The 13,930-nt window shown below is 45.3% G+C and overlaps 1 protein-coding gene across 4 annotated transcripts in view; it reads right to left on the reverse strand.

Annotated features, from left to right (window-relative positions):
* CLSTN1 (calsyntenin 1) overlaps positions 1–13,930 on the reverse strand; it is a 66,777-nt gene that overhangs the window by 10,084 nt on the left and 42,763 nt on the right. For 2 of the 4 annotated variants that reach the window (XM_032495144.1, XM_032495142.1), the window contains exons 3-10: positions 12,746–12,775; positions 11,389–11,584; positions 9,754–9,962; positions 8,100–8,249; positions 7,807–7,992; positions 4,864–5,112; positions 4,415–4,536; positions 863–1,025 (exon numbers count right to left, since the gene is read on the reverse strand). In XM_032495144.1, the coding sequence (XP_032351035.1) occupies positions 863–1,025; positions 4,415–4,536; positions 4,864–5,112; positions 7,807–7,992; positions 8,100–8,249; positions 9,754–9,962; positions 11,389–11,584; positions 12,746–12,775 (1,305 nt within the window). The remainder of the gene's footprint in view (positions 1–862; positions 1,026–4,414; positions 4,537–4,863; positions 5,113–7,806; positions 7,993–8,099; positions 8,250–9,753; positions 9,963–11,388; positions 11,585–12,745; positions 12,776–13,930) is intronic. The other 2 variants (XM_032495145.1, XM_032495143.1) reach the window with 1 other exon arrangement.

Below are 13,930 nucleotides of genomic sequence, written 5' to 3' on the forward strand. Positions count from 1 at the left end.
GGCAATACAGCAGCACGGGTACTGCTACCTTACAGATCCAGCCGTTCAGCGCTTTGATGATTGTGTTTCAATTTAATTGCTTGTGTCTGAAATTCTATGTATTTTACAGATTAACTACAAAGTATCCTGAGAATACTTCTTCTCGGACCACCAAAAGGCTCGATGGCCCAGAAAAGGGTAAAACCCCTGGTTCGGTGGGTCAGAGGTCTGGCCCAAGGTTCAAATCCCAGCGTCACGTTACCAGCTGGGTAACACAGCTCCCTACTTCTCTGAGCCTCAGTTTCTCAGCTCCTACCCCGCAGACTTATTCTTGCAGTTAGAGAGGTAATGCATGTGAGGTCATCGGCACACAGCCTGCCACTCGGAAAGCAGCGGAAACCGGTCTCATCTCGCTGGGGGCTGTCATCACCTCCCGTCCCTGGTCTTCACAGACACGTCCACAGAGCCCCCCACAAGCGGAGCACCTGCTGAAGGTGTCCCCACCAGGTTAAAGGCTCTGGTGAGCCCCTCAGGGCCAAAGCACACCCCCACACCTGTGCCTGACTGCTGCCTCTCCATTTCTTGAGAACACTCCAACAAACAGACTGACTTATAAGAGTCCCTCAAGGACACTCTCCCTCTGTGCCACGCGCCCTCCCAGGGTCCCGGGAAGGCTGGGGTGTGTGCGAGTCCTTCGTCCCCCTCAGTGAGCACAGTAAACAGAGCAATGCCCCAGAGATGAAGCCAAACAAGGGAGCAAAAGGACCAAGGGAAGGGGAGTGACGGGTGTGAGATACTGAGAGGAGCCCGTTCCCTCCAACACAGCACAGGAGTGTTACTGAATTCCTCCGTCCTGGGGGAACCGGGTGCCAGTGACCGTCACCTTGCCAGCAGGCCCCAACCACGAGCTGAGTTTCGATCTTGGCTGGATGCAGCGGGTAATCTTCGGTCACAGCGAAGGGCTCGTGAGAAACGCCGTCCACGTAGAGAGCCACGCTCGAGATTTCCACGTTGAGGACGTAGTGATGCCACTCCTCGTCACAAACCTACGAGGCCAAGGGCAGGGTTAAGTGTGCGGTGCCCACCTTCCCTCTCGCCCAAAGACGCAGCAGTGACAGCGACACAGCTGGACGTGAGAATGAGTCACCTGTGATGAATCTGTCTCCCTAGAAAGGGAAAGACGTAAAACAGCAACAACAACAAAATACGTGCCCAGCACGTCCCGTCAGAGGGGCCCCGGTGGCACTACCGCCTCTGGGACACTTGGGATGAGGGCGCCGCTCGCCCACCATGTGACAGGGTCCAGAAGGGAGCTGCCCGCGTCTCTGGCCAAGAGCGCAGCACCAGGAAATTCTAGCATCGGCGGGACAGACACCACCCACTGAGCTGGCCACTCCTTTTCTAGATCAAAATGAGAAACGCCTCCAGTCTCAGGACAAGGCACCCTGGAGCTCGTGCGTTTCCTTTCTCAGCTCAAAGGTGACGGTCTAGATAAATGCAGACAGTTCAGATGCCCAGACTGAACCGAGCTCCTTCCCACCGTGAAGGAGCTGCCACGCGGGGAGTCGGGCTGCAGGCCCCGAGGCCCTGCCAGGCCCGGCACTCCCCGACCGCTGGCCCGAGAGGAAGGGGCAGACGTGCAGGAACAGAGACAGGCAAGAGCAGGTGCTGTGAGGTGAGAGCTCTGAAAGTGCGTTTCTAAAAAGTCCGCCCAATTCACATTTAAACGCTCAGACACTGAACAAACGAGAAACAGATCTTAAACAGACCAGAAACATCAAAATAAATGGAGGAACTGCCAAAGATTACCCCCAAAAGAAAAGCAGCTGCTCCCAGTAAGTTTGAGTAAAAAGCCAAACCTCTAACATTGTATATGTTTATTATACATGCATATTATGTGTGTATATAAATGTATAATCACGTGTTTCTACATAAAGGAATAGCACAGTAATTCACTTTTGAGATAGATAAAAATCTTAATTAAAAAAAAAATCTTTATTTGAAACAAGTTCTGTAACATAAGCTCCTGCAGAAAGCAATTTATATTACATCCCAGTTCTTAAAGTACTGCTGGCTTCTAGGGGATTCGTAGAGTAACAGTGTATTTAAATATCACTCATATTTGGTCAAATCCATGAGCATATATTCTGAGAAGACAGTAGTAGAATTAGTATAATTTTCTAATTTCCTTAAAAACAGGGTGATTGGGAAAGTGAAACCCCAAACCACAGACAACCCCACAGCAACACTGGGTGACATGGTAACGCTGTGAACGCCAAGAGGAGAGTCAGCGGGAGGAAAGCCCGGGGCGATGATTCAGGAGACGCCAGAGTGGGTGAGGCCACGTTCTTCCTCACACTTTGTGAAAACAACAGAAGGGGGGGGGGGGAGAAGGTCATGCTGATCAACTCTATTTTCAAAGTGCAGGAAAGCTCATTTCATATAAAACCAAGAGGGGAAAAGATGACAACTCGACCCCACGCAGGGTTTTTTAAAGAAAAAAAATTCAATCAAAGGGAGTAATATCCCTTAGACAATGAAACCAAACCTGAGAGACGTTAACTACAAAAAGGATGACAACAGTCATGCATCAAAAGACATCAGAAAAATGACAGAAAATCAAGACTATATAATTCAGAACTAGAGCAACTCGGAAATCAGGTGACAAAACACAGGAATGAATTAGACAAAAGTGACAGATACAGAAGGCGGGTAAAGGGTATTAACCAAGGATAAAAGGAGTCCCCAGAGAGGAGAACCGAAGCCCTGGAAGAGAACACTAACGGCTGCAGCAAAGCCTCCTGAAATACCAAAACGCATGAGAATATATACACGTACTGGAGAAAACAGGCCCCGAACAACCAAGACATCTTCATAAAATTAAACAGCCTGAAGAAGAGAAGAAGAAAAAAGAAACATCCTTTGGTCATCCAAACAAAAAGACCAGGTGTTTTACAAAGGAAGGAAAATCAGGTCGGTGGCAGATTTTAACAGCGGTATTTTATGTCAGGAGTCAACGGAGGGAGGTGTTTTCTGTTCTTGGAAATCTTGAATCTGAGTCAGATGTTACATCCAGCCTAAGTGACCTTCAGTATAAAGGCCACAGACAAACTATTAAAACAACATGTAAGAACTCAGGAGCCGACTGTTCCATGAGCCGTTCCTGGGAACACACTTCCTACAACCCAAATGACCAAAGTCAAGCACCCTGAGGACTGGTGGCACCGAGCACTAACCGTTGCTTAAGTCACAAAGAGAAACCACCAGACCCAGAGCTGAAACAGATCAGAAACGTACACACCCCGGGGGGCAGGGGGCGGGCACAGGTATGGGTCAGTGGCAGAGCACATGCTTATCAGGATGCACAAGGCCCTGGGTTCTTATCCCCAGTATTTCCATTAAAATTTTTTTTTAAAAAGAAAGTAAGAAAGAAAGAAACATATAAACCTCATTCTGATCAACTCTTCAGAGCCCAAGCCCAGTTTACAGGATATAAAGAAGACAGAGGAGCACGTTAGACGACACCACAGGGATGCAATCAGCCAAATCTAAGCTCCTGGAAACTCTGATTTTGTCACCAAATAAATTCCAAGAGAGAAGAGAAAAATCTACAGATTAAAATAAACTCAAAAGGTCTATTAGCCAATCACAATGTATGACCTTATTTAGATCCTGATTCAAACAAGCAAACTGTAAACACAAAACATCTATGAGACAATCTGAAATCTGATCACTGGATGGATGTCAGAAGATTATTAACAGCGGAGGCAACAATGAAACGAGACTGACCAGAGTTGATAATGACTGAAGCTAGGCGAAGGAGATGTACAGTTTTGCTCTATATGCATCTACTTTACATATGTCTGAAATTTCCCATAATGAAGGATTTAAACAAGTAATCAGGAGAAACTATAAATATATAAATACAGACTATGGTTACTAAAACAGAACTATACCTAACATGTCTACCTACACTGCAAAAATTTTTTCTGGACTATCCCTTTCTTAGTTTCTTGAAAGAATTTATGATAAAGTTTCCCAGAAAGAGATGATCTACGTAGATAAAAATTACACCAGTAAGCGATGACGCTACCACCTGGACAGCCATCTTTCCACGGTCACATACTTTGTTCCTTTCTCATGCATGCTCTTACATATTTTTGGTGGGAGAGGTAATTAAGTTTACTTATTTATTTATTTTTAAATGGAGGTACTGGGAACTGAACCCAGGACCTTGTGCATGCTAGGCATGCACTCTACCACTGAGCTATGCCCAACTCCTCAATGTGATTTCATTTGCTATCTAGCAACTACAGACACAGAAATCATAAAATCTTCAACATATGCTGCCCATTTAACAGCTGGTACTGTGCAAGCCAAGGTTGCAGTACCTAGTTAATCTCTCTCATAACCAGCGAGTTTTCCATTCACTCACCTGATTCAACTTCCAGTGGAATTCTGCAGGTTTGTATTTCTTCTCTTCTGAAGGATCCTGACGGAGGAGGAAAACAAGCCGGCAGCCGTGGACATAGAGTGAATAATGGTGCCGGTTCATATCTGCAAAGAGACGTTCTGCTGCCAAACTGCCAACTCAAGACCCAACGGAGAAATAAAAGCTATTTCTTTAATAAGTTTTGAAGACACAAATTTATTAGCATAAATGCACTCTCTGGGATGAGCCAAGGTAGGGTTTAGAAATAAATACACTTGGATTTTAATAAGAAGTGGGGCCCAAAACGAACAAACGCCCACGTACCAGTGTGATATCTTGATCACGGAACAACATGTGCCACCAACAGCCCACGGGAGCTGTTTCAGGGAGAACAAGGCAGCAGCCCCCAGGTGCCACCGCAGGGGACGCCTGTCGCAGGGAAGTTCACCTACCTGTTTTGTCTGAACTGCAAAGAACCGTCTCCTTCTTCCTGCCAAATGGCCCATGCCGCATCCACACAGAAATCGTGAAAGGCTCTTTGGGGTTGACGGAAACCACACCGTCTGGGATCCTCACGGCCTGAGTGCCGTTGAACTCGAAGACCTGGTCGCTGTCGTGGCCGTTGTCGGTGGGGAGGCCGATGGTCCAGTTGGAGGAGCCGCTCGGGGAGGGGAGCAGCTCGGCGGTGCCGGACGCGGCACCTGTAACAACAGTCACACTCAACACGCGTGACGCGCCCAACTGGAAAGGTGTGAGCATTTCAAAACCATGCTGAGGTACTACCTTTATCTTACGATGCACAATTTGCTAGTTCCAGTTTACTTTTCCTCAAAAATAAGGGGTTCTATTATTTAAAAGATTCATAAATAACAACCGTGGGTATTTTTTTAAAAGGGAAGAAGGAAAAAAAAGAAGAGTATTATCTTTAAAAATTGTAAATCACTATGTTGTACACCTATAACTTACATAACTGTACGTCAAATATACTTCAATTTAAAAAAAAGAAAAACGGGGGAGGGTATAGTTCTAATGGCAGAGCACATGCTTAGCCTGCATGAAGTCCTGGGTTCAATCCCCAGTGCCTCCCCTAAATATAAATAAATGAATAGATCTAATTACCTCTCCCCACCCCCCAAAAATAAAAGAAACGAAAAAGAAAAAAAGACACATTACTTGCAATTCCACCCAAATACATGCATTATTAATATTTGGGTATAAACACTTCCAGTCCTTTCTTTACGAATATATACATATTATAAAAACATGTAGAATATGTGCGAATATACATTATAAAATATGTATAATACATATGAATACATACGTATTCTAAAACTGGAGTCCTGCTACACACATACATACAAATCTTCCCATCCATATTCTTCACAGTGTAATTTAAAATGTCTGAATAGGGCTTCACTGCACAGACGTACTGTAGTTTAACTGACCTATCCCAAGCATGTTGAGTTGTCCCTGATTTTTTTCTGATAAACCTTGCCTTGATGAGGACCTCTGTGTGTCTCCATGACTATTCTTTGAGGATAAATTCCTAGAAATGGAATACTAGGCCAAAGAACGTCAAACATTTTCACAACTGTTGTTTACACATCGCCAGGCTCGATTTTCTTTTAAATTTGTCCACAGAAGAGTTTGCAACCTCTCCCAGTCACTTGGTCCTGGACTTCCCTATTTCAAGAGGCAGCAAGACTTGGCTGGAACAGCCTGGCCTTTCGAATATCATACGATCTCAGTCCCAACCCCAGCTCCGTCACTTCCCAAAAGTGTGACCTTGGGCAAGAGACCCGGCCTCCCTCGGTCTCAATTAGATCCTCTGTAAAAACGAGGCCGGCACTATTGTCTTTGTGGGCCTGACAGGAGATTAAATGAAATAACACACGTGGAGGTACCGAGCACACAGTAAACACTCAAATAAGAAATTCTTTCCATTTTTCTACCTTTAAACTGCTCTACAGAGAAAATGTGCACTGGACATCATACAAAATGATGGCATAATGAGAAATTAAGTTTTCTGCACTACATTTATATACATAGTTTAAAACAGAAAATATCCCAGACATCTTAGCTTGCATATATTTAGTACATGATTATGCCTATCGGGACCCAGAGTTATGAAACACCCGAGTATATCCCCCAGCGGGAGGAGCCGGCAGAGAACATACTTCCCCGCCTGCTTGTTCACCATGTAACAATGTCCAACCACGTGGGAAAACCGGTCGCCTGATCTGCCGATATCTCAGGGAGAAGACAGATGAGGATAGGAAAACGCTCCCCGCAACGCTGTTACTGAGAAGCTCTGGGAACACAGGAGGCCCCTGCAATCGCGAGGAGGGCACCTCGCTTACTGGTGCTTTTATCACCGGCGAGTAGAACATTCTTCCTCAGCACTCTCCCCGAGAGGCATGCATGCCTCACCTTTACCTCATTTAGATAAACCAGAAAAATATCCACAGCGGATGAGAAGCCAAAGAACCAGGCTCGGGTCAGATTCGCAGCCACCCTGTTCCTCAGCTGCCCCAGCAGCTTGTAGGTGGGACACGAAGTCGGCCAAGACTGTAACTCAGATGTGGGCCTCATTAGTTTCGACTTTCTACTCCAGCTTTGCCAAAAGCTACCGCATTACCTATGGTTTTGTTCTTTCTTTTCCTTCTTCTCCTTCAGTTTAACTTCTCCACCATTTAACATGACGTTTCAGTGGTGCCTTGTTTTGCCTCTAAATTATGATGTGCACAAACCTTGTTTCAATGCAATGCATCTAAAGCTTTGATACCTGCAACTTTTTTTTTTGTTTTGGTTGCGACTGCTTAAGGATCATGGATTTGCTGTGCACCAGAAACTGACACAACATTGTAAACTGACTATACTTCAATAAAAATAATTTTTAAAAATCATGGATTTATTTTTTGTGACCCTTTGGCTGTTGTCCTTGCATATCCTGACGGCACCACGTGCATCGGCCCGTGTCAGTTGAGATGGGTGATTATGAAATGCCAGACCTCTAAATTAACTGTTTTGGAATTCAGTGGGTAAATAAATGCCGCTTTGGGGCCAATACAATAAAAAAAACACATCTCGTTACATTTAAAACTCACTCCGGGGGAAGGGAATAGCTCAAGTGGCAGAGCGCATGCTTAGCATACACAGGGTCCTAGGTTCAATCCCCAGTCCTTCCTCTAAACATAAATAAATAAACCTAATTACCTCCCCCTCATAAAACAAAACAAACCAAACCTCACTCCACTTTTATAATCCCTATTTGGATGATTCTTAATGTAGCTTAGAGAAATACTTGCTTCAAATCAGTGGTGCTTAAAATGCACACATACACACAACCTTTGAACACACCTCCAGGGGCGGGGGTCCCCCTCTCGCCTCCTTACCACACAGCCGGTGAAGGGACTTCTCCGAGTAGGTGTCACGGTCACAGCCCTTCCCTATGTGGCTGGTCTCCAGCTCCACCGTCGCCTGCACCGAGGCCACCGACTCGTCACACGTCTCCAGGTGGACGTTTGGGAAGAGCGTCAAGGCGCCGGTGCCGGGCTCGTACTCGACCCTGTTGTTCCATCCTGTGTGGGCCCCCGGAGCGGGGAGGGGGAGAGGGCAGTTCCCAGTCAGGCCTCCCTGGGGAACACACGGTACGCACAGGGGTGGGAGCGGGGTGGGGGGTGCTCACCTTGCCACCCGGGGGCGCAGGTGGGCTTGATGCTGATCTTCACCAGCACGTCTTCTGTTGCCCTTTTCTTCCCGCAGTCGTAGGCCGTGACCGTCAGCTTGTACTGGTGCTCCTTCCCGTAGTTCAGCTTCTCTGTGTTTTTTATATAACCTTCCAAGGGAAAAACAACAGTGAGGACCCAAAACCATGCTGTTTTTCTCTTCCTGACTGTTTTTTTAATTGAACTATAGTTGATTTACAATATTGTGTGAGTTTCAAGTGCAAAGGGCTTCAGTTACACATGGGTGTGCCTGTATATGCGTTTTTTTTTCAGATTACTTTCAAACACATGCTGGTTTTGACTTCTGTCGTCCCATGCTGAAACACAAATGCACCTGCTTTCCACCCTAGAAATACAGACACAGAATAAACTGACGCTTGAGGTAATTAACATTCAGTCTGGCTTTGCTGAGCTTGAACACACCCTAAATCCACCTCTAAGGATTGTTTAAGCAGAGTCCGGATGAGTCTACACAATCCAACCTCTATATATTCTTAGTTTTATTTGGTTTTATATTTGAGATTTAATCGTTAACATGTAAGAATATAAAAGAGACAAAAGAATTCAAGTACTTCAAATATGAAACACAAGATCGAGCTGCATTCAATACTTCTTGCTAAAAGATTTACTCTTTTAGAGAGGGGTTTCCTCCCCTTCCCCAGCAGAACAGAAGCCTGCTTTCTGAACCTCAGTACAGACGTCTGCAAAGTGTTTTCAGTGTCCTTAATTTCATCAGAGATTCTGGACTGTGCGCTAACAGTGGAGACACCGTGGCATCATCAAGAAGCCATAACCTAATAAAGAAGTTGAGCTCTAGAATAAGTCAATTCTTTTCAGTTACTAAGGATGGAGGGGGCCTGTCAGTTAAGGTATGAACCTTCATCTTCAAGATGAGGCTGAAGACGCACATCTGACGGAGAAAAGAAAACGAGATTGACTAAAAGACAATCTTATCCAGATGCACACTGACTGAAAGGTGGGGAGATAAAAAAATAAAAGCACCTTAGGTGGGGGATTTTTAATAGATTTTGGTGGAGAAGGAAATGGAGGACTGCCCTCTCAGAGAACACAAGACATTAGTGCCAGGAAAGAGGCTTGCAGGAGGACAGAGCAAAAAGCTGAATGTGAAACAGACACACCACATTCAGTCTTGATATGGACTGAATGTGTGCGTCCCTGCCACCTCCAGATTCTCACGCTGAAGCGCCAGCCCTCAAGGTGATGGCATCAGGAGGTGGGGCCTTTGGGAGGTGATGAGGTTCAGGTGAGGTCATGAGGGCAGAGCCCTCATGTTGGGATTAGTGTCCTTACAAGAGGAAGAGACAAGAGCTCTCTCCCTGCCACTTGAGGACACAGCAGGAAGACCCCATCTCTAAGTAAGTACAGGTCCTCATTAACACGGAATCATTCAGCACCTTGATCTTGGACTTCTCAGACTCCAGACTGAGAAATAAGCGCCTGCTGTTTTAGCCTCCCAGTTTATGGTGTTTTGTTAGAGCAGAGTTTCACAGAAGTGCAGACCAAGTTTGGGTTTGAGGCTGACTGGTGTCCAGGGGACCCACCGCCTGCCCCCATCTCTCCCGTGGTGAGGAAGGCACGCTCCTGGGTTCTTACCGTCTTTGTCCACGGTGAAGGGCACGTCTGGAGTGACAATTTCGTAGCTGCAGATCTGGCTGAACTGCGGAGAGCAGTCTGCGTCCAGCGCCTCCACCCTCAGGATGCTGTCATACTGCTTGCCCTCCACGACGGTGGCTTTGTAGGACTTCTCCTTGAACACAGGTGCGTACTCATTCACATCATTCACCTGAATGTGGACAGTGGCTCTGGAAGAAGGGCGGGAAGAAGCTGTGTGTTCTGTTTGTGGGTTCTCTTACCCCAAGAATAAAATTCTGCCCTATTCTTACATTTCCTTTCTTTGATATCTTGTTTTATTAAATCCTTATGATGGAGATAAAAATTAAACTATTCATTGTTTTTAATTTAGCGTAGAGACAACAGAAAGTTAAAATAGGAATTTGGGTTGATTCTTCCAAGTCCCAGCGAGTAAGGCCGCTGGTAAAAAGGCAATAATATGAAGCAAGAGATTTGGGATTTTCTTGACAATGTGGGACAGCGCATAAAGAAGGAAGATAAACTGTGTCAGACGTCTATTTGCTCTCCAATCAAAAAATTAAAAATACTTTGTTGCAAAATCCAGAAAAAGTTAGGAAGAAGGGGTAGGAAGAGAGAAGGAAGATGGGAAATTATGAGCATCAAAGCAAGTTTCATCCTGCCTCAAAGGGATGGAGACCATCAGTGACCACTGCTGGGATGCCACCCACTGCGGACCCGACAGAGACCGCAGCCTGCCCTGCCCGGTAAACCTCATTCCGTCGCCCCACTGGGGCCTGAGAAAACTAACACCTACCATCAGACCAGGCGACAAACAGAGAAAACTGTCGGTCTCAAGTGCAACTGATCAGGGCGCGTTTCTGAATCAGACAAGGTCCCTGATGGGAACGAGGTGTTTTTCAAGGAAAACAGTAATACCACACCGTGTAAAAAGGATGGGGCATGATTCGCCGGCACGCAGCACCCCCACTGTCCACCAAGACCCTCCATGCCCCAGCGCTACCCGCCCACCTCTGCCCTCACAGTGGGCTGCGTGCCACCCCCTCACCCACCTACCCTCCTCCCTGAGCCAATGGGCTAAGCAGAAACTGAGACGCAACAAAATTAAATTTGCCTGGTGTCAAAGGGCTAGTGAGTGGTGGAGAAAAGACTAGAATTCTAAATCTACATCTCGTTCAGTCTTCTCTGTCACACCAGTAGTTCTCAACTGGCAGGAAGGGTGTGAACACACCCAGGATGGGGTGCAGAAGCCAGCTTTCCTCCACCGGCTCAAATGCCCTTAAAATTTATAGGAAAAAAAAAAAAAGACAAACATATCAACAAAATATCATCCTCTGGAAAAAGTGGGCTTTTCTGATTCTCAACGTAAAGCCCTCGTTTCTTTACTGGAGTATCTGGTGAGATCAAAGTATTCATTCATTTATTCAGCACCTAGTATGTGCCAGGCACGTGCTGGGCACCATACACAAGAGTCAACAGGCATGATTCCTGCCCTCGAAGAGCTTACTACAGTCCCACTGTGGACAATCGGGAACTACCTTGGGCCTCACATTTCAAAAACAGGGAGTCTTGGAGACAGCAGAACAGTCACTCCTGCTCTCTTTACACACACACACACTCTCTGTCCAGTTCACTTACTTATGAGACTTTTTCACGTTGGCCCCATCCGGTCCCTTCCCGCAGTCGTAGGCCTGGATGGAGAACGTGTAATCTTTCTGAAGTTCACAGTCCAGTTTCTCTTTTGAGCGAATAATTCCCTCACCAGTGGATTTATCCACTACCACTGCATCAAAGGGGACATTCTGCCCATGAATTTTAAATCCACAAATCTCACCTAGGGAGTCAAAGGAGCAGGGGTTAGAATTTCTGCCAAACCGACCCTGGGCACGCTCCCCTCCTCCCCCAAAGAAAATAAACGACAACAATCGGCAGCCAGAGGGTTGGAGGGTCTGTGGACAAAGCAAGGGCGCTGTGCTTGGACAAGGGGTAAGTTCTGGGGCTTTAGTAAAAAGAAGCATGTTCTGGCTTTCCAAGCAACTTGTTTAACTTTGCATCCACTCATGCAGGAATACAAAAGAGAGAAAGAGAAAATACAGACAGGCATTTCACAGGAGTACTTAAGACAGCTCCAGGGTAAAGCAGTTCATTAGCAAACAGCCAAGGCCTGATAACTCGGAGAAACTGCCCAGCGACCTGGCAGGGCTGGGCAGCTGTTTTGATTTGGACCAGAGAGGAGGCTAAAAGGCACAGTTAAGTGTTGAGAGAGGAAGATGCGGAGATGTAGGTTCAGCACCATAATTACAGAAAGTCTGTCAAAAAAAAAAAAAATCGAAGAAACAAGTCTTCCTGTGCAATGAGCCTGGCTAAAATTAGGGAATCAAAACAAACTACTGGATGAGAAAAAGGTAGAAATACCAACTTTTCAGGCATCCATTTCAACAGCTATCCTCTAAGATGAAGACACAGCTTCCGTTCTGGGGAGGATTTGCTAGACTTGCCCTCGTTTCGGACTTTCTCCTGTCAGACCTGAAGCCGACGCCTGCCGGGGAACCTAAGTACCTCCAAGCTGATTTACAAGCTTAAGCAGAAATTAACATCTAGGTTTCCACTCTTGCCCGAGGGAGAACACCTATCAGTATTTTGATGTATGTGTAAAACTTCACAAAACATATTTCACAAAAAAATAAAACTGAATCCTTCCAAAGTTACAACTAGTAGAAAATGACTACAAGGTGAATCTCTTAAATCCATTTTTTTAAAAAGGAACAGGATAATCCATACAGTTCAAATGGATGTCTGATTTCCAGATATTTCTAACCAAGGGTTTGGTTACATACAATTCCCATCAATATACTTAAAAATAGAAACAAAGTAGGAGAATAAATAGGGATAAAAGAGCATGACAGTTTCTTCTGTTTAAGGGCTGATTCCCAATTTTATAAACAAAGTTAGTGGGTTAATGTTCGTAAGAGGGAGAGAAAGAACCCTTTATCACCTTCTTTGGTGACTGTCACCTCAAAACTCTCTGAAGGGAGAAAAGATAAACCCATGTCAGTATTACAGGAAAGAATGAAGCCGAAACAATAAGGGGAAAAAAAAAAAAAAGTCAAAAGATGCATATATTACATAGAAAAGCTTGATATAATTTAACAGAAACTCAGTAGTCAGTTGCTAGAATTGTCATAACAAGACTGAGTCTTTGGTAACAAAATGTCTCTTTGGATCCCACTTACCATGAACTACACCAGCCCAGGGATAAAATTCTGCTATCAAGTTTCCTGACACCCTCAGGTGTCACTAGGATTTTTCTTTTAATGAATGCTTTGATGACAACAGTTCATAAGTAAATCTATTTGTTATTTTACAGTTTTTGGATTTTCATTTTCAAGCTAAGTAAGTTCTCAGTGGTTAGACTCTGGTAGCACTCAACTCATCGTTAGATTTAATGAAACAGTTGGAGCAAAGGGCTTTATTTTAACCCTTTGTTCTTGAGCTGAATAAATAACAATGTTCTGTCTAAAGTACCCAACCGAGGCAGCAAATACAAACGCCTCTTCCAGTGGAACCTCTGCTTAAACAGGAACCAAAACCAGATTCGATGCTAAGTGGAGTGATGTTACAACCATCACAGTTCTTATTTCCTGAAACATCTGTTCTCCCAAGTCAGTATCACTCCTGCCCTGCGACCACTACAGAGCAGAAACGAGCAGAGGTCAGGAGCCCCTCTCCCCAGACAAAGCGTGGCCTCACTGGGGAGACCGTCGCTTCCCCAAAGGTAACACTGCCTGAATTCCCTTCCCTTTTTTTAGTGGTTTTACCACATATTTGTATATCCCTGAGATGTTGTTTCATTTTGTTTGTTCGTGAGATTTTTTAAAATGGCATCAGACGGTGTGCAATTTTTGTGACTTGCTTTTTCACTCAGCTTTTTCCCAACTGTGTGTGTCTGACTCCTCTGTCCTGGTTGGCTCGTGCAGTTACACTGGGCTTTCATTCTCACTGCCACACACAGTGAGAACCCGATGAGTTAAAACCTGTGAAGTGCTTAAAACACTGCCTGGTATCCAGAAAGCACTCAACGAACGTTCGCCATGACTGTAATTATTTTCCAGTGTGTGAACATACCAGAATTCCAGGTTTCTGCTGTCTGTGAACAGGGCAACAGTGGACACTGCTGTCT

The sequence above is a fragment of the Camelus ferus genome, chromosome 13 (genome assembly GCF_009834535.1).
Source record: "Camelus ferus isolate YT-003-E chromosome 13, BCGSAC_Cfer_1.0, whole genome shotgun sequence".
Lineage (NCBI taxonomy): Eukaryota > Metazoa > Chordata > Mammalia > Artiodactyla > Camelidae > Camelus > Camelus ferus.